Source organism: Gopherus flavomarginatus, chromosome 1 (assembly GCF_025201925.1).
Source record: "Gopherus flavomarginatus isolate rGopFla2 chromosome 1, rGopFla2.mat.asm, whole genome shotgun sequence".
Lineage (NCBI taxonomy): Eukaryota > Metazoa > Chordata > Testudines > Testudinidae > Gopherus > Gopherus flavomarginatus.
This window is the reverse complement of record NC_066617.1, coordinates 325,661,490-325,683,354: the sequence shown is the minus strand read 5'-3', so window position 1 is coordinate 325,683,354 and position 21,865 is coordinate 325,661,490. Positions and strand designations below refer to the sequence as shown.

The 21,865-nt window shown below is 36.8% G+C and overlaps 1 protein-coding gene across 1 annotated transcript in view; it reads right to left on the bottom strand.

Moving 5' to 3' along the window:
* The window catches only part of UBL3 (ubiquitin like 3), a 67,530-nt gene that overhangs the window by 10,389 nt on the left and 35,276 nt on the right, over window positions 1–21,865 (bottom strand). Inside the window, exon 2 of the mRNA XM_050937356.1 lies at window positions 3,186–3,294. Coding sequence (XP_050793313.1) covers window positions 3,186–3,294 — 109 coding nt within the window. The remainder of the gene's footprint in view (window positions 1–3,185; window positions 3,295–21,865) is intronic.

The following is a 21,865-nucleotide window of genomic DNA, read 5'->3' as shown; positions in this document are numbered from 1 at the left end:
TATATAGCAAACACGAAGAAGGGACAGGAGAAGCCAACCTGTATGTCCAGAATACACAATGGATAGAATGGGCAGAGAGGAAGAGAAAATGAAACAGGGGTGTTGGGAAAGGTATTTAAAACATTGTGGAAATAGTGTGACCAGCATCTGGTAGGAAAAGATGCAGGAAGAGAAGAGTGAAAAATGAACTATTACCATTGATGCCTGTTCACTTTTAAAGACATCAAGCACAAGGACATATGATTAGAGGTGTACAGAGCACTACAAAGTCAGGCTGACATCAGAAATAAGTATGAGCAGAAAGCGTGCAGAAGTGGCAATATTGACTAGATGCCTTAGAGTGTTCAATTTACAAGATGTGATAAAACTAGACAACTGAAATCATCTGAAATTCACGTTTTCATTTACTACCTGTTTTAATTGTAATGCAATTCAATGAAGGGACATTGATATGCTGTCAATAGAGTAGCAAAAATGAAGTGTTACAATTATCCCGCTTGATGCAACTTTATCTATAATTTTCTGCTTAAAGATTTCACTTCTCTGACTTCCATCTGGACTGCAGTAGTAAAGTTTAGCCAATTTGTAGTACTAGCAAGATGCAATAATACAAGAGGCCAGAAGATGAAAAGTGGCAGTTTGGTATAATCATTCCTGACAACTGATCCACCATTTTATGTTTTTAATCTTTGCTCTTTGGCAGAGTCTCGAGAATTCTTCCTCTTAAACAGTCACTTGGAATACTGAATTTTCATAATGAAAACACTTCTCCCCTAGCTAAACCAATGAAAAAAAGTTCAACTGAAAAGTGTCGTAACACTTATCGGATGATCATCATAAGAGAAAACTTAATTATTCCAACAACTATACTCAGAGGATAAAGTAATTTTAGAAAAGAGAGAATAAAGAGAAACTTTTCTAGGTAGGATGTCAACAATCTGTATAAGCAAATGAATCAAACTGGACATTCTCATTGGGAGTGAGGAAGTTTTTAAATCAAGAGTATTTCAACATATACATTGGGGGAAGGGAAAAGAAGAGCTGGCTTAAACGTACTTGCTTATAACCCTTTTAGATAATTAAATGTAGCCAGGACACTGTGCAACTTTCAGATATATGGCAAAATTCTGCCCTCAGCTGCAGTGATGTAAACCTAGACTATCTCCACCAAACTCAGTGAAGTTAATTTGGATCTTTATTATTGTACCTAAGAGTACAATTCTGCCGATATCTCTGAAAGACCCCAAGGCAGATTCATCTCTGCACATCTTATGGACAAATCAAATAACAAATAAAAACTTGGGGGAACAGATTCAACTTAGTCACCTCTTTAAATAATTTTAATGCGTCATTCTAAGTCAGTTATAATCAACTCTTGTAACAAAGATAGTTTTCAAATTGTAAAGAACAAGAGATTATTCACATATGCTCTCTGCTTGGGAAGGCTTAAACAAGTCAATAATAAATTTCAGAGCTGCCTCCATTTTAAATAATTTCAGTTTCTGCCTCTCAAAACTAACCTAACACATGAAACGTAATTTAAAGAGGTGGGGAAGAGAGATCACAATTTCAGTGACAAATCTAGGCACTATACTTTCTCTTACAATATAAATAAGGCCATTAGCAGCTTTTTGTTCTCAAGATTTACATACACATAACAACTTGATCTGTAATCATATTCAACCCGTGAGCCATTTCTCTGGTACATGTTGCATACTATGATCACACATTAACTTTAGCTGTCGTTACTTAGGTAATATAGAATGGCTTTTTTCCTATTAAAATACGCAATTTTCTTCATTCTTTGTTATGTGTACAAGGTACAAATCTCAGTTTTAATCGCTGCTGCACAAATCTGAAGTAGTCAATTTTTGATGAAATGCTAATTAGATGCACTGACACAATAAATAAGAGTCACAAAATATAAATCCCTGATCCTGTGTTACACAGTGCCTGTTATGTGCCTTAATAACTAGGCAGAGTGCTGACTTGAAACTGCAATGTAATATACTCACAAGTAGATTTAAGGAGACAAAACAGTTGGTTCGGCCAGTACTAATTCACACAAACACACACAAGATAAATTTTATTTTGTCTGTTGTAGTGTGCTTCTAGAACACAACTATGTACAAAAGATACTGAAATGCCATACTAAAGAGAACCATTGGTCCAGCTAGTTTGGTGTAAAAAGTCTCCAACCGCTGTGTGTCTGTATCTAATACTTTGGAGGACCACAACCCTTGCATTTTGTCAACTGTGTAAAACTGCATGAGGGCAAGAAAAATTCCTTCCTAACCTTCAAAGGAGACCAGTTTAGGACCTAAGCATGCATAATTGATACTCCTATTGACATAGATAGCATGGATGCACATTATTCCTGTTCATGTGCAGTAATTTTCTAGTCCTCTTGAAACACTAAGGTAATGGCTCCCAATGACTTCCAGTATCAGAAAATGTCTAAGTATTTTCTTTCATCAAATTTAACATCATTTCTCAGTTTTGGCTAGTGTTTTGGCTTGTGGGACAGGGAGACAGATTGCCTGATCAGTTTTTGTTGAACTATTCATTATTTTACTTATACACACGCACGCCTCATCTCAGACTGCACTTCCATTTTCCAAAATAAATACTCCCAAAATAATTTAAAATATCTTCATATTTAAATATGTTTCCCACTTCCCTCATCTTTCAAAGTCTTTTACAATTGTCTTTTATCATCTTTTTTCTGGACATTACTGTACTTTTGTAGATTGTTTCTGAGGCAAAGCAATCAAAAATACAAAATATTTGAGGTTCAGTTTTGCTATTTCATTCACATAAAATGGCATATTTTCCTTACTCATCCTTCGACAAAGGGTATAATATCTAACACCCGCCAGGATCACTCTGCAGTTATTAGATTTGTACCAAGTCTGTCTAGAAAAAAAAATCAAGATGAGGGAAAAGCAGTACGTAGGGCACAATGAATATGAGAAGTAGCCTCAGAAGTAAGCCAGATACTGGACTATACTTCAATATCTCAAATTTTGTACCACTGAAAACAGAAGAGAAAATATATCTATATAAACTTCCATTTGAATATGAGGAACAATGATAAAATTATTAACATTTCAGTCTTAAGTACAGAAGAGTAAACAGTTTTAACTGGACAGTTAGCAGCTAAAGGACACACAAAAATGACTCACCCATAGGCCAGTTGTCATACACATGTTTCGCAATATCTGCAGCAGAATCATTTGGTGAAAATAAGAACTCTTTCGTTTTCCCACTTACCAAGATGAGACGCAAATTTATCTGTAAAGAAAATGGAACATTAGGAAGATTTGCTAAAATACAAATATACTATTTAATCAAAAGGTTATTTAAATTGCTACAGTTATTCACTGGTTTTAGCAACTAATCAGTCCAAATTAGTCTGGAAAAAAAAATCACAACAGATTAAACAGAAAATACTAAATATAGACAACCATATTTCAAGTACCTTTGCATCAACCAAAAGGGTGGACAGAAGGGAATTTTCCCATAGATGGGCCAAGAAGATGACAATTATACTAATAGAATGTGTCATGTCTATTAAGGCTCTTTAATTTGATCACAATATATGCAAATGCTTTTTATTAGTTAACAGTACCATCAAACAGTTTTTCAAGGAACAAACAAGTTCAGTAAAAAACATTGCTAAATGCTAAGAATTCATCTTCTTTTGACCTTATACTTAACTGAAGGAGGGAAAATAAGAATAATGTCTGCTTCCTTAACATATGCAAATTTAAAAATATGAAATTCGGCTTCTAAAAATTAAACCCTAGACTAACTCCAAACCTCTCATCTGTATATTTGCTACCTTGACTGTCAGACCTGACTTTACCATATGGCGAGGGTGACTAGATGTCCCATTTTAAAAAGGGACAGTCCCATTTTGGGGGACTTTTTCTTATACAGGCGCTTATTACTCCCCACCCCCATCCCATTTTTTTCACAGTTGCTATTTGGTAACCCTACACATTGACCCACTACAGAATGTTAAAAAGTCAAACAGCCTTCGGCCAGTGCCCTATACGTTTTAGGACATGGAATCGTCTGTTGATCTCTCTAACTTGCAACTTTACTTTTGTCCCATGGAGAATAAGATCCTGACTTCATGAAGTCTTAATGACACCATAATTTTTCTCTTAGATGTCTCAAACAGTAACTCCAGATATTGGCATCTTCAGTTATTATTTCCCCCCTTTCTGTTTGAGAGTTACTAACGGACTGAATCAAGACATTTCATCCCTACAGGACCCAGCCCACGGACCAAAAAATGACAGAAAGACACCCTAATGGGTCTCAAATGGTCTCAAAATGGTCCTGGTTACAGCAATATTAGTAGTAGCTAAATGACTGTCAAAGCCTAAATTTCCATCCTCACTCCCTCACCATCTACCATTCTGTCTCAAGTAATAGAACATAGTGATAACCACAGGGCTAACCTCTGCAGCACACTTGGGTGTGCTAGAAAAATTGCCTTCAGATATATGGTTCCCCTTGCCACTTCTCATCCCTTGCTATAAGACAACGAATATTTAGTATAACAATAAAAAGTGAGGCTTTACTGGATTTTGACCTGTATTCAACAGGTTTTTTTTTTCCATTTGCTATATTACTCACAAATAGGAGCTTTAACAGAGAAAGTTCTACAGGACATGATATTTCTATCTGTTTTTTATTTGTCTGAAATTCACTTAGGAATCCAGTAAGGGGGGAAATAGGCTACTGTACAAATGAAGTGGTTATTCTCTTTCTTAAACTCCTGACTGTCATAATGGCAGAGACCTTGTTTTTTGACTGCAGTCCAAATGTCAACTTTTTTTTTTTTGGTGCATAAAGCCCCTAAATAATGTTATGATATACCAGAACATGTATTATTGCTTGTATTGTTCTGTACAGCACAGATAAAGTCAAAGAAGATGCAAGGCAGGAAGGGGCAGGAGTTTTAGAAAAGTTACTTAAACAAGGAAGATTCTTCAAATGCTCAGACCAACCCCAAACAAAAAAAAATAAGAACAATCATAATGAGAAAATAAAAGAAGATTTCCACATAGGCTGTCGACAGACACATATTACAGCTTATGCAAGAATTGTTTGAATAGTATGTGTTTGGAGATATTCAGTGCCAAAGAAAAACTTCTAAACCTACAGTGCTAGATGGATCTAACTGTTTCAATAGTCTGTGCTATATTTTAATAACTACTGTCTCTACTGTCACTGAATTGCCAAACAAACCAGAAGATTGAGAAAGGATCACATAATCTAAAATAGTTACATGACTACTTTTTTAGGTGCTGAATAGTCTTGTCACCAAACACTGACATCTAGCACTCCCAAAGACCGATGAGCTAAAACAGACAGAGCAATGTCTAAGGCAATAGTCCTTGTATTAATCAGAGAACTTATTCCCCACTCAGTACAGCATTTAGGGGATGGCATATTTCCTTGTTTTCTGTTTCTTAGGCTTGTCAGGCTCACTACAGTAAACAAAAATTACATAAAAATAGTGTGAAAATGTAAGTAAAATTAAAGTAACTGTAACATTTCTGTAAGGACCTAATGCTGTCCCTAACAGCCCTCTGAGTAAATATACAATTTAAAATGAAGAGGAGCAACAGAAATAAAAAACGGAGTAAAAAAGTTCATTGACATTTATCCTATGTGGCTGACTCCATTACTGCTGAAGTTCTGCTATTGTCTCAAAGATTCACATGATCCTGTGATCCAATATCAAGATGCTTCAGGAAAAGCTAACACATTTTTGAAGAGTATACTGTAACTATATGTAAACTAGGGTTTTTTATTTTTGTTTCAAAATGTGACCATTACTGAATATTAGCAAAAGCCTGAAGTAAATCTCTAAAATACTTAATCAGATGTTATGTCAAGTTATGCAAGAAAACAACTGCTCTAATAAATGGTTAAATATTTTCTTATTTATAGCACTGTAGACTATAGTCATATTTAGTGTGTGTGCCTCTCTAAATTTTAAATCTTCTCTTGAAGGAATCTTACTGTTCATGGTGGTGTGACAGTCCCATGAGGTCTGAATCTGAAAGTTTAGTCTTTAAAATCTCCTTGAGGCACTGTGAACTGTTCAAGGCATTCAGCTGCTACGCTACTTACCCTGCAAAACTCTCCGACTAAGAAGATCTTTTTAAACACACTATTGCAAATTTGTGAGTGTGAATGCATGTAGTAGGGGAGAGCTTTGAAGAGTTATCTAATATACAAGTAGCTAATTTTAAACTCCTAAGGTTATACAATGATTCAGATGCCAGTTGTAAAATACATCATATCTCATCATTTGAAATGCTGCAATGGAATTAAAATGTGTCCCAGATGGTTATCAAAAAGAGTTTATTTTTCTTCCTTCTTCCTAAGGAGGTCCTATACTTGTTATGCCTTCTGTGCTTTTCATGATCGTGGCTGGTTTTTTCCTCCATGGGGGATAAGATAACAATGAGTCTTATGATCCTTTTTATGAAGGATACAGAAGATAGGTTCTACCCTCTTGCTGTGGGCAAGACAACCCAGAGTCTTTGCTGTGAATTTTAAAATTCAACTTTCTGTGTTGTAGTAATAACTGAAATGTTATTGATGAAAGTTGAAAAGAGCCAGCGATGTTAGAAGTAATATTTAGTGGCAATTCCGGACTATGTCCACTCTGGCTGGTTCTTGCAGAATCAAATTATGAACATTACGGTTGAGAATTTTAAGCATATAAAGAGTTATCTTTCATATCCCTCATTTCTTGGAGGTTTAAAATGTTTTTAGGAACATTTTAAATGTGGGGAAGGAAGTGGCTTGGTGAACAAATTTCTTCACTATAAGCATGTTTACTGGGTGAAAATGTCAGCCATTTTTGAAAAACAGGCTATACAACTGTTTGAATGCTACAGATTCCCTAGAGTTTTATTTTCTGGCCCAAGATAGGATTCTGCAACACAAGAATACTGTAAACCATTGTAAATAGCAAGAAGTGAGCAACGTAAATTACAGTAGTTCCATCCTATTCTATTAATTTAGATATTGATATTATCAATTTTTATATTACAGTGATGACTGGAGGCTTCCAATCAGGAAAAACGGACCTTCATAAAGCTATATGCTATACAAACACAGTGTCAGTACCTGTCCTTAAGAATACAGTCTATGATGTATCAGAGGGGTAGTCGTGTTAATCTGTATCCACAAAAACAACAAGGAGTCTAGTAATACCTTAAAGACTAACGGATATATTTGGGCATAAGCTTTCATGGCTAAAAAACCCACTTCTTCAGATGCATGGAGTGGGTTTTTTACCCACGAAAGCTTATGCCCAAATAAATGTTAGTCTTTAAGGTGCCACCAGACTCCTCACTGTCTTTGAGTCTATGATGAGGTCTCTGAGATAACTTGGGTTGGGGGTTTTATTTTTCCATAAAGTATGCAACATTTACAAAATTGTGAGAAGAACACTTCTTCTCTGTCATGCACAGGAAATATGTTTAAATGAAAAACTTGTTGGGCCAAAGGAGTAGAGAGGGTGGCAAACAGCGTATAAAAACACACAGTTTTAAGTTTCCCTTTTTGCAGTCTGATATATTTAGTTCCTGATTCATTTTCATAATTAATGTTTTAAAAGAGAGAGATGAACTCCAAACCTCAAAGTGAAATCTGGGGCTGCTAAAGATTCAGTATATCACCAGCCAAGAAAAAAGCCTCTCTGTCTCTAGGTCCACATCACCATGCAATCAAACTTTACTTATCAGTGTCAGATTTGCTTAACTGAGATTTAAAGGAGCTGAAAAATCAAACTGGTGGCTTGAAGAAAAAGCTTGGATCAATGCTAAGGTTCTTGGAACACAGGCTAAAAAATGAGGTCCCCTTTCTCCACCAAAAATTATGAAGATTGCATTGTTTTTCTGAGTATGCCATGGCTCTTTTTTGTTTGTTTTTTAAGGGTTGGAAGGGACCTCAGGAGGTCATCTAGTCCAACCCGCTGCTCAAAGCAGGACCAATCCCCAGAAAGATTTTTGCCCCAGATCCCTAAATGGCCCCCTCAAGGATTGAACTCACAACCCTGGGTTTAGCAGGCTAATGTTCAAACCACTGAGCTATCCCTGCCCCGCCCCTTTTGTATCTCTGGGACGTCCTAGCAGGCAACACAAACACATACCTCTCAAATATTTTTTAAAGCGACACACAATCATTCTAGTTTTTCAGGATCAGGAATACTATTTTACAGTATTCTGCTGTTCAGAGATCTCAAACTAATTATGACTGTATGTTTAAAACAAACCATTTTATCTTTATAATGTTTCATTATTCAGAAGCATGCTCTTCTTTATACTGCTATGAATAAAATAAGAACTAAACCAGAATGTAATTTTACACAGGACCATTTCATCCCAAAGGAACCCAGAGCACTTTACAAACTTTATATACTACTTAATAAAATAGATAAAACCCCTAATTAAAAAGATCTACCATATAAAATACATCCACATGACATTATAAAATTTATTTTAATAACCTTTCCAATATTGGTTGCTCTATTTATTGCAAAAGAACTGAGTGCAAGATATGGCTTTGGAGAACTTTCACTTTTAAGTAAACTTTGAATAACTATTTTACATTTCCTAAAAGGAACTACTACTGTGATATTTTTTACCTAAGACTTCTATAGCCAAGAGATTAGAGGAAGAAAAGTTAGTCCCCGTGTACTCAGTTTGTTTACTCTGGTGCAGATAGCTTGACTGTTTCTCCAATGTAGTTAGGCTCGGCAGAATTCAATTTTTATTTTTTTTATAATTTTGACTGATATCAACGTGCATTTTAAGCAATTTTTATTTTTATTTATTTAAATGTTCACAGTTGTGGGAAATTATGGGGTGTGTGTGTCAAACTATATAGTTATTAAATGGCTGTCACGGAGATTCAAAAAGTTAAAGTTTATAGCCATTAAAACACGAACTGTCAATATCACATGTGAAAATATCAAAGTAAATATCATTAAAATCAAACAAAATTTTTCAAGCAGCATTTTTCTTACTTTGCTTATCTGTAAATTTATAATATTATTGATGGAAACATTTTTGTTTGTATATGTATAGTGAAATCAACATTTACCAACATTTAATGATAAAAATCTAATCCTTCCAACTTTAAATATAGTCAGTTTCCCTAAGTATCTACAGGTCTTTCCCACAACACAAAAGAAATTCAGTTTTTTAAAAAAATAGGAAAACATGGTCCTGAACCTGTCCTGAGAACCATGCAGTCATACACATGTCCACACAGAGCCCCTACTGAAGTCAAAGAGGGTCCACCTGCTTGCTTCTCAGTGCAGGATTGTGGCCTATGAGCTGTGACTGAGCTGGTTCTCTCAGGGACAAGTATAGTCCCTGAAATAACAGGGGGGGTAGAGGGAGATGACACTCTTTCAAGTTGACTGCCATTTTAATAGTTACCATATCACGTGTTACAAATGCTATTCCGTTAACGGCTATGTTTTGAAGATGCATATTAGAAGTTGACTTTACATAGCACTTTTGGAAATCACCAAGCTCTGCCCATAAAATGGCACTGTTTCTACAGCAAATTCCTTATTTTGAAGCAAAGGAAGATGAACAACGGACAAAGATCAAAGAAAGTGTGACAAACAAATTAATGTGATAATATGGAACACTATAAAGTTTTATTGCCACTCATTTGGTAGCCCTGCATAACTCACTTGTAACTACACCAGTTCTGAAAAAGTTGGTCATCCCAAGCATGAGGCCATAAAAACTTTATAGTATGCAACGCATCACACCCTAGATTTATATGAACTTTGTAACTATTTTTATAACAGGAGCATTGATCACTTAATAGGGAAACAAATAGTTTTAAAGAAAAACAGACTTGTTTTGTATGTATAATTGGCCCCTTGAAGTGAGGAATGATAGGAAGTCTTTGTACAGGTAAGGCAGTCTCAATATACATTAGCAAAGTTTGGAGAAGCAAATGAGGGGACAGAGATAAAATCCAAATAAAGGGATACGATTTTCTTTGCGGGGGGAAGTCCACCCTTGCTGGTAAAATATAAACACTGAACTCAAAGTATAGCTATAGTATCAATGGCTGTTTCTATGACACCCATCCATTCTCTCACTCCTGCTCAAACACCATAAAAGCAAAGGCAGTATTTTACTACATAACTCTGGAGCTTATAAGAGGATAACATTATTTTCTGAGTGGGAAGAGCTGGGAAACAGTAAGCTTCGATCAAACTCATGGGAATATTGTTGTAGATAATGAGCCAATAGTAAAGCACAATGGGTCCAATCACAGTTGACAAGAAAAGCCTTGCTCAACCTAGACAATTACTGGTGCACGAGAGAGAGCATATAGAAAGGTCCTCAATGTGCACTAGGAAAAGTTGGAAGTGAAATGGCAAAGTCTGGGCTTCCTGCTGAGAGATGGAAGGAAATGAAGCAGAGAACACTGAAGACGAGGGAAGCGTGTGTAAGGGAGCTGGACTTGGAGACATCAGGAACTCTAAAGCCTGAATCAAGAAGTCAGTGCGACCATAGGCAAAGATGAATACAAGCTTCCTGATGTAAATCCTGACACAGTTGAAATTAAGGGCAAAATTCTATCAACTTCAATGGGACCAGAATTTGGCTCTTCAACTGAAAATCAAAACACAAGGGTGTCACTAAAACACACAATATGAAACTGAACATTTCATATCTGTGTTATTAACTGGCAATGAAGTCAGCATATTTAGGACTGTAAATGACATATGGTCATGTGATCTCATTTGATCCAATACACTAATTTTTCAGCACATTAAGACAGACAATGCTCATTCACCGATACTGCATTTACTGTGAATACTAATTTCTCTGAACTAATTTAAGAATGTCAATTGTGCATTGCCTAGGGAGTAAGTTAATATATTTAAATTTATTTAAAATGGATTTAAATGAATAAAAATGGTTTTAAAAATAAACAATATACACAGGAGCTCTCAGTTTTCCAAAATTTACTTTGGCCACAGAAAACCAATTGCTCACCCCAGGATTCTCCCATGAGCCTAGGTTACATTAGGAACAGAGCAGGAACAGAGGAGCATTTCCAGGTTAAAGTATTTTTTTTTCAAATTATGAATGACATGTTTTACTACCAAAAGAGAAACAAAGATAGTGTAAGTATTTTAGAAGCTTCCTTGAAAGGTCTTAAGATATGGGGAGGGTGGAAGAGAGTTTCTTCATTCTGACCAATTTGTTTTTTAAAATATATAATTATTTTGTTTGTTTTTTCATGGAGATGGAGTCCCACATATTAGAGCATATGGACTAATGTCATGGTTACTCTCTCATCAGCTCTCCTTCTGAAAGCTATTAAAACTGTTGCCTTTTTGTGCCCAAAGAAGTGGATGGCCACAAGAGAATGCCAACATGCTCCCATCTAGGGTGGCAAGGAAAGGAGGGACAAGCCTATGGCCAAAATGCTGAATATGGTAATGCAGCCATTAATCCAGCTCAAATTTCTGTTCTATTCATACTCTATTGTGAAGCATGTTGCATTTGTTATATTTTAATGCTGTATTCCAAAGTGTTTTAAATAGAAATCTTTGAACAAGTGCAATAATTTTACATAGCTGAAATGAACAATACCTGCCACTGAATTTAGACACAGCTAGAAAAATTCTAGAAGAAAATGGCCATGCTGCAGTGTAGGGAGAGGTGAAGAGTTATTGGCCATTCATGTATGAGGTCACTGGTTATTCTTTTAACATACTGCACATACGTTACTAGCCAGAAAATCATGTGAAAAATAGCGGTCCCATGGTCAGCATCCCTACAGAAATCTCAGCACTCTCTCCCAACCCAGCAGCTGGACATGGTAGAATTTGGGCTTCTCACCAATGTGTTGTCCTAGAGTCCTGGTGGTGGGACCCACAGTCCTCTTTTGTTTCTATGGCTTGGCTACTATGCATCTGGTAAGTTTTTTTAGCCTCAACTGCAAGTATCAAGAAAGAAATCAAAAAAATTCTATACTTACAAGTTTGTTGTTTTTTTTAAGTGAGCAAAGCAGAGAATTACACCTTGAAGCAGAGACAGATTTCAGTTCACTTGAGCGGAAATACCATGAAATTAAATTTTTATCATCAGCAACTGATTCCAAGTTTCATTGGGCCTACTGTGTACCATGACAGTCAGCCAGAATTTTGCCATTTCAAAGCACTATCTAAACCATTGAGCTGCGATAATTAAAGGCAAAATACAGATATTTTTATCTTTGATGCAAAAGATAGTAGTAAAGTTTAATTGAAATGGCTGTTTAAGTAACTATATAGATCTGGTTTACTCAAGTGAAAGTAAGCAACTCAGACATGAATGAAAGCAAAATCCCTTCTTCCTAATTGGGTTCTTCCTAATATAGCCCATAGCAAACATTTAATCACATGATAAGAGGATTAAGGATTGTGAGGTTACTTGCTAGTTCCCCTAGAACAAAACTCCTTACAAGCCAACAACATGATCTAGGGCCTAGGCCACTGAATGTGCTTCTCAGAGCAGGCTAATGGTCAAATCCTTACCTTCAGAGATTTTCAACCTTAATGAGTAACCCTTTAAGCACAATAAAACATAAAACTTGCTTTTAAAGAAATCTACATATTTCTTTTGTTCAAACAACATGGGATAAATTCATTGCTGATGTAGCCCCACTGAAGTCAACTGACTGACATCAATGGTGTTACATCACAGATGAAGTTTGACCCAGGTACTATTCTGTTCATTATATGCAGTTTTATATTTAAAAGGATATGTGTAGCTTTTCTGGATTTTTGCTGTATATGTCAGTCCAGTGCATGTTTCCTACCAATCAGTAGGTAGACAAAAATTATGATTATACCACTTCCCTTACAAAAGGAGCTTGAGTAGCATGAACTAACTACTTGTTACTAATGGGAAGAGATCATCTCTCAATTTTTCCGCCTTGAATGTTTCTTCTACATCTACTGTAGATTTCTATAAAGTAACCTGTACGTTACCAATTGCTATCTGATCACTTGATCCCTTTTGCAGCCCTGAGTTCCCAATCCAATATTTCATAACAACGCTGGATGCCTATCTTAGGGTTTTATACAGCACTCAGTGCCATGGTAGCGAAGCACTCCAGCTGAACTGGATCTGCACCAAGATGTCTAGTGGATTTTGTGGAATCTAGTGCTTTTCTCCCTTCCCTGATATAGGAGGCTCTGCCTGGGGAACATTAATATCCCTCACAGTGATTACAAAATAAGAAGACTTAATATTAGCAAGTTTTTCCCCCCATCCAACAATTCTTTTCTAATAAGCCACCTGATCTGCTTCACCAAAGTGAGCAAGGTTATGTTCTATAAATTTGTCCAACTTTTGCAGCTCCCTGCACTTTAAAAATTGTTTGTAAAGCACTCTGAAGTATTCTCTTTAGATGATTCAACAGTAAACAAAAATAATTTTCATGAGCTTCTTATCATTTAATAAGTCTACAGCACAACTGATTCAAACATGTATGCAGCACAATGTAGGATGATCCAAATTTAATAGGATTCCCACCTCCCCCATCTAAAAGCATTTTTCCATCACACCTGGCATAGGATAATTTTAGATCTGGGATATTTGGATGCTGAAGAGCAGCAGATTGACCATTTTCAGTCTCATCGTCTTTGTCAGCTGCTCCAAATTAAGTGGCAGGACAAGATCAACAATGAACATACTTGTAGCCAAACCCAGCAACCACCTCCATCAGCACTGGTTCGGTTTTGACAGCTTTCCTGGTGCAGACATATTAGGATGGAAGACCAATGAATTATGAAGTTCCTTTACCAAGCAATGCAGCTACAAATGGTCAACAATCACACAACTGTCAAAGCATCAATGCCACCATAAGATTGTGAGTGATGGACAGACTGAAATCCAACCAGATCATTGTAAGGACCTAGCTAGAAATCAATCTCGGTGGTACTTGATCTGCAAGGAGGCTACATTCAGTTTGGATTTGCCTTGAATGACGAATGAGTGAGTGATTAGGCTCAATCATATTCAACATCCTCAAGAACATGTTTTCACCACGTATATTTAGTATATTTGGTACAAACACAGTTAACACCATGATAGAACTAAAGCTTGAAAGGAAGGACGCTTTTGCAGATAAAGCATTGGAATCGGACTCAGGAGACCTCTTTATTCAATTCCTGTCTTTGCCACAGACTTCGCAAATCACTTCATCTCCATCCCAGTTCTCATCTGAAAAATGGGGGTAATAATCCTTCCTTCTTCCTACATTCTGTTCCTTCTGTTTATTTAGACAGTAAACTTACAGGGGTCTGCTCTCGTAAAGTCACCACTAAAATGGGGTCCTGATCTCTAAAACCAGATGTTTTAAAATTAAGTATGTCTGTGATATTTTAATGGATCTCATAATGCTTTTCACAAACTATCCACATCATTTTAAAATAAAGGCATTTACTTGAACATTAGTTTTAAAAGATTATTGACTAAGGGGTTAATCAACACAAGTGATGAAGAAGAACTATTCCTCAGAAAATAAGAATAACTAAACCTAGTTCAGGGGTTGGCAACCTTTCAGAAGTGATGTGCTGAGTCTTCATTTATTCACTCTAATTTAAGATTTCGGGTGCCAGTAATACATTTTAACGTTTTTAGAAGGTCTCTTTCTCTAAGTCTATAATATATAACTAAACTATTGATGTAAAGTAAATAAGTAAAGTAAATAAAAATGTTTAAGAAGCTTCATTTAAAATTAAATTAAAATGCAGAGCTCCCTGGACCAGTGGCCAGGACCCAGGCAGTGTGAGTGCCACTGAAAATCAGCTCGCGTGCCGTGCCATAGGTTGCCTACCACTGCCCTAGATAATGTTTAATGAGCTCTGTTACAGTCATGGTATAGTTACATTTACAATTCCACAACTGTCTTCCAAAAACTAAAGTGTACCATCACAAGACACTACAATGAATACAAGAAACAGCTGTTCAATATGAAGAGAGAAAAAATCCACAGTTAAAGCTATTCCATTCTTTCCAATATGTTTGTCAGACAAATCATTGTACATAGCTGAAAGGAGGAACTGGTGTTTAAAAAGAAGACTGCATTTGTTTTACAAACTAGCTATCAAGAAAACTATTGTCTCAAGCTGTCCATGCTAACCACAGACAATTTGCATCAACCTGCGACTAGTGATACTGTCACTTAGTGGTGCCACAGACAGCTATGGCATCATCCGCTTTACTATTACCACTCTCATTTATAAATTAGTGTTCTTAGAACATTTATGAATTCTCATGTGAATACAATTGTAATTCATTGATTTCTTCAACAGACAAGAGTCTTCAGCTGAAATAAATAGACTATCAAGTTATACAGGATGACTGTTACAAACACTGAACAGCTGTGTAGTATCACAAACCAAGGAGCTGAGTAGGTGGATAAATGCATGCAATGTCAGACGTTGTCTAGCATTTTTCCTCCCCGCTTCCTCTGAACACACAATGATATAAAAAAGTTGCACCTCTTGCTGTCTTTGGAACAATTGGGTAGAAAGGACAAAATACAGCTGCATATATAATTTTATTTCCATGAACTTGCCCAAGTGTCCGATCTTCTACACAGAGAAGCACCATTTGGGTCAGTTAGTTCTGATTTGCCCCCAAAGAACTTTGGCCAGCATTTAAAACTTAAATTGAATTTCTAGAGATGGGTGCAGCCCAGAGAACAAAGATGAAAGAAACTAGCAAAAGTAGCATACAAGAGAAAACAAAGATGACAGGCAGAAGGAATAACTAAAAATTAAACTTATGGAGAGGGAACACCAGTTTGGCCCCGTGAAGAACAAAGGATTCCAGAAATAATGACTGCAAGGGGAAGAACAGTAGCTAAAGGAAGGTGCTCAAATACCATGGTGATGAATGTATTATAAAGTGAGACAGATATAGTCATCCATGGGAACACTGAACAAGGATGGTGAAGAGAGAGTTCCCAAATTTGAACATGAGCCAAATTCTGCTCTCAGTTTCACTTGGACGACAGCACTACATGGATGCCACAGTTCTGAATTTGATTTGTTATGCCTAAATTATAAGGCAATAAAGAAAAAGAATGGGAAGGAAAAAACACAAAATATTTCACCTAGTGGAGGGGAAGGAGGAAGCAGAGAAATAAGGATTTTTATGGAAAAGAGAAGCTACATTTAATGGACTTTTCTTTGTTAATTTAACCTAAAAAATAAATATTTCCTGGACCACAAGAGGAGTTTTCATATACCTGACATGTTTATAACCCTTCTAGTCCCCTCCTTTGCCAAGAAACAATTTCCTGCAATATCTGTCCCAATCTACTCTCTAGCTAGTGCTACCTGAAGCAGCAAGATTTTCATCGACCCCACAAAATTTGTGGGTAATTTAATGCTGAATTCATCAACATTAATTTAATCCACTTCCCTTCTTCACTCCTTGGCTCAATCTCACTTTGAAAGGAGCACTAGGGTCAGCATCCAGAGCGAGCAGATGGCGGTTAAGAACACTGGAGAAGCACAGGGCTCCCAGATGGGCAGTTGGGGCAAGGAATATGTCTCCTGCTCATCATCAAGCAAACAGAAGAATATGCAGAAACTTTGAATAGTTTCTTGACTAATTCAACAGTAGCCCAGAATGATGTTGTACACTGTCTTAAGCATAAAACCAAAAACGTACAAACAGAAAGACACCATCATGACAATCTGATGATGCAAAGTAGGGGCTTTGGGAACTGGTGCAACTCAGTACCTCTTATTCTTTGCCTGTGGCACATAATAATCTAGTCTCCTATAGGCTGTAATAACGCTCTGATTTTAGTTATGTTTAGTGTGTAGGTGCTGGGTGGTTTTGGGGGACTGCGATATATAGGAGGTCAGACTCCCCTTAAATTCTATGCAAAGGTTGTTCTATTTTAAAGTTACGTTTCTACCTTACCAGAATATATTATTAGTTCTTAAAACTATAAAGTAAGATTATATATATATATATACACACACACACACACACACGTCTCAGCCTCAACATAACTAACATATCTAGCTAAGAACTCATTTATTAAAACTCAAATGAACGAAATCAAAGTGTCATTTCATTACTGCATAGCGGAATTACTCAAAATCAGCCACAACAAACATCTACTTGCATGAAGCTGTTATGTAGGAGTTATTTAAAGGCAGGTAAGCTGACTACACATATTCACACACAATAAACTTACCCAACTTCTTTAATCAATATACATTTATGAAAAAGTTAAATTATATAAACTATATAAGAAGTGGAGTACATCAGTCTATGCTCACACAAGGTAAAATACTTTGGCAACAAAGATTAGAGAGGCGTTAACGTTGGCTTGCTTCCTTATACAATCAGCAGGTGAGCGGATGCCCCATTGCAACTGTCCAATATATAGGTCACTGAGGATTCCTTGAAAAAGCAGAAGCACAATAAATGTCTTGTTGCTAATATAACTGGTTTTGTATGTTTAAGTTTTCATGAGCATATACGTTGTGACATGACATTTTTACAGGAAGAGGAACTGGGGGACTCAGATTTACCAAAGATTTTTTAACTTTCCCTTGTTTATCCATATCTTACTAAATTTCCTATTTCTCAAAAGGTACTGATGACAAGGACTTGCTTTTCTTCTCAACCCCCTCTCGTACTACTTGATCCTGCAGGAATGCCTTAATGTTGACCCTGGACTCAACATAACTTCCACAGCAACAGATCCATCTGAATGATACAGAATTAAGCACTTCCCCATAGTATCAAGAAGGAGAGGTTGTGCTGAGGGAGAACATGTACCCAAATACATACTTCCATCACAGCAAAGGGAAGTACTAGTAAACTGCTTTTGGTACAAGCTGTCTCTTTACAAGTTTAGCATCAGTGCTAAAATCTGTCTTTGAGGTCAAGAAGGATGGTCCAATGGCTAGCACTAGCCTGGAACCTGGTAGACTTGGATTCAGTTCCTGGCTCTGCTACAGATTTTGTGTGACCTTGAGCAAGCCAGGGTCTTTGTACTACAGTTCACCTATATGTAAAATGTGAATAATGGTACTTCCCTGTGTCACAGCTGTGTTGTGAGACATTTAGATACTACTGAAAGGGCACACAGACTGGATAAAAACGGGTTTATTTTATTCAAATTTATAAAAATCCAATTTTTAAATGTTTTTTATTTAAATGAGATTTTTTAAAATTTAAGTTAAATAAAAATTTAAAATAAACCTTATTAAATTTTAAATTTAAATTATGACAGCTTACGTTAAGGCCTAAACTTACTGTAATTTATTAAAATAATTTAAATTAGATAAAAATAATAATATTAAGCAGCATAGGTTTGCTGCCACCTTTTAAAGAAAATCATAGCACTGAACTGATGGAAATCACTGGCTAAGCACCAGGAACCAGAGTTTGCTAAAGGGTTAATGCAGCTTGTGAATAGCTGTTGCCTTTTCTACAGATGCAGGGAGAGTATTTTCTTCATTTCAGTTTATTCAACTAGGTCAGTTCAATGAGGCACTTACTGAAAGTTAATAAACTAATGTGAGTTGAAAAAGCAGAAAAGCTTCCAAACTATTAATAAAAATCAAATGTGAGAGGATAAAATCTACCAGTTCTAAAAATCTCAAAGGACGCAATGACCAAAGCCAATCAGTTCCATTCACTAACTATAGATTTGATTTATTAAAGAAAATAAATATTTTCAGTTTTGAATGCAAAACAATTTCATATAAACTTTGACAAACTTTTTTTATGTATTCAGCATATGTAAGAGCTTTATTTAACTAATAAAAACATTTTAAAATTATAGTTTTATGCATTTTAATTTAATTTTAATTTCCATCCAAACAGAGTGTGGCAAAAATCACAACTGAAAATTAGTCATTCTCTAGTAAAGAAATACATCATTCACCATTTTTAACTACCAGTACTTAAATAAATGTGGCTAGATATAGTGTATCCGCCTGGTTAGCAAAAAAGACTATATTTCATTAAAAAAAAATCAATGTTGTAATCATTACTAGCCAATAAAAATAAAAATGTATTTAGGAAAATAGTTAATCCAAATACTAAACAAGATTAAAATTATTTACCGGTAAATTGTTTTGATTTACATCAATCCACTGAGGAAAGAGGGGGCATATAAGTACCTACGATTTTTTTTGAATAATCAGTGTGCTAATCCATGTTCTTTCTCCAAATTCTGAGTCTCTTGAGGACTTTCATAGAAGCTTCAATTAAGAACACTTCTACCTCAATACAATGCGACCCGATATAACACAAATTCGGTTATAATGCGGTAAAGCAACGCTCTGGGGGGGGGGGGGGGGGGCTGTGTGCTCCAGCGGATCGAAGCAAGTTCAATATAACGTGGTTTCACCTATAACACGGTAAGATTTTTTGGCGTCCAAGGACAGCACTATATTGGGGCAGAGGTGTAACAAATTGTGCATTACAGCCAAGAATAAAAGCTTGTCCAAATAATTCTAGTTGACTAAAACTGTCCTAGGAAACTGCTTTTGATAGAGAGTCTTTCATCAGACAAACACGATAAATACTCTACTTCTATTACGCCCTCACTAAAATTCAATTTCAAATTTTAAAAGCTGACAACTCAGTACTATAAAACTGCAGTACTGACAACAAACAAATTTCTCCCAGATCCAAACCCATGGTATTTTGGACCTTTCCAATATCTGCCTCAAAGGTAGCATTAAAAAGTTTAATTAGCTCTTGATGCAAGTACTGAACCAGCTGATCATCTTCACCTTCCTCCCTAAATGCGTCACTAAAATCATCAGGGGGCTATCTGTGCTGTGAAGGAAGAGACTATTATTGTGATTACCTGCAGCAATCTCTCTCACAAACTACAGCAGCTACAGTGCAGTTCTTTAGAATGAATATAGCTCTGCACTTGACAGGACAGTACTCCCAGTGTTTGCAGTCATTCCAAGGTTTCTTAGAGCAGAGAACACACCAATATATTTACAATTAGCCCATTATTTAGATGTCAGGAGAATGAGTTGACCTATACCAGATGTTCTCAAACTATGGTGCACACCCGCCCGGGGGGCGCTGCAGAATGTTCGGGCAAGCCCAGTGTGGCAGAAATGTTCGGGGATGGAAAGCCACCGCCACCCTGACTCACCTCAGTGAATAGACCCACAACTGGGTCGCTTAGTTGGGGGGGGGGGGGGAGCGGCCCAAAATAAAAAATTGTAACTTAAAGGGAATTTCAGCTCAAAAAAAGTTTAAAAACTACTGACCTATACTATATTAAAAAATCCCTGTATAGTAGGTAAAAGAACTAAACTTGCAGAAGTCATTTGTCTGATATGTATCCCAATATAATATAATGGACCAGATTTCAACCCATTAAAACACAAAATAAGAATCTCTGGGGATAGAATGTCTGATAACTTTGGTATTAATAAAGGACAAAATAAATTATTTGAAAGTTCAAAATACAAATCAGACATACTATTGCATCTCAGGAGAGAGACACGGTTGTTAGCAAGCATACAAACGAATACAAATGGTGAGAACATTTTCACTGACAGCTAGAATACTAATGCAGGGACAAGTAAATTATATCAGATTGGAAGATAAAACTCTATACAAAAATGTTCCTGGGAAAAATAATTCAAGAGGTATTACACACCCATTAAATATTAATACTACCATTTTATGTAGAATTCTGAGAAAAATTTGTTTGCCATTGCATAAAGACAAAAGAAAACTGAGACAGTAATAATTGCCAGCATACAGATTTGTGTTTTTTTTTCAAAAGACACTCTTCAAGAAGCTTTCATTCGTAGTTAGCAATTATTGTCATTTATCATATGATACATGCTAAGATTCATAATTTACTCTTCATAAATACCTCTGCTAAATCAAGCAAAATGTTTTAGTTCAGTGGTTCCAAAACTTTCTATTAAGGTGGCTTACCAACTGCATTTTGACTTTCTGGGGAACCCACCATTACCCCTGCTATCCCTCCCCTCCCTTTCTCAGCCCTCCAGTCCCCTCCTTCTTAGGCCAAGCCCCCTATTTGGTTCACCCAAGAACCCCTTGCTCTCACTCTCCCAGCCTTGCCACCTCCAGTAGCCCCAGCCACCTCTTCTGTCCTCACAGCAAGGCCAAGATCACTACACTAAGCTATTGACTGTCTGCTCACTGGCTCTGGGCACTTTCTTGGCATTGCTGCTGCCTGGATCCTCCACACTGCTGCTTGCTGCCCAGAGGAAGTGAGCTCAGAATCCACTGACCAGAGGCAGCATGGAGGAAGCAGCCCACGCCTTCCCTGCCCATGCCCCAGAAATGTTTCCTAAGCGCTGCTCCTTGTATCCTGCTCCCCAAAATGCTGCTGCCTGCTGACTATAGGAAGTGAGAGCATGAAGTAGGGGAATGCCTCTAGGGCACACACAAGGCAGGTATCGGCTGCTGACTGTCAGCTCACTCGCTGGCTCGGGCCACTTCCTTTGCGCTACTGCTGAGGCCTGCTGGAAGCGAGGAAGGAAGCTCTTCCAGGGCATGCACAGCCTACCTACACCCTTCCCAAGACCCATTGGTGCACTGGAACGCACAATGTGGGAAACACTGTTTTAGTTCATTTAGAAGAAATATTTTGAATGAATTCCTGAAACACTTGGTACTGCATTATAGTTTGCTGTTTTAACTCAAAAACAATAAATAAATAAGGACCTTATCAGGAGACTGATAGCCTATGCACGGGATTCTGCATTGCACAGAGTCCCACTGGAGTCAATGGGGCT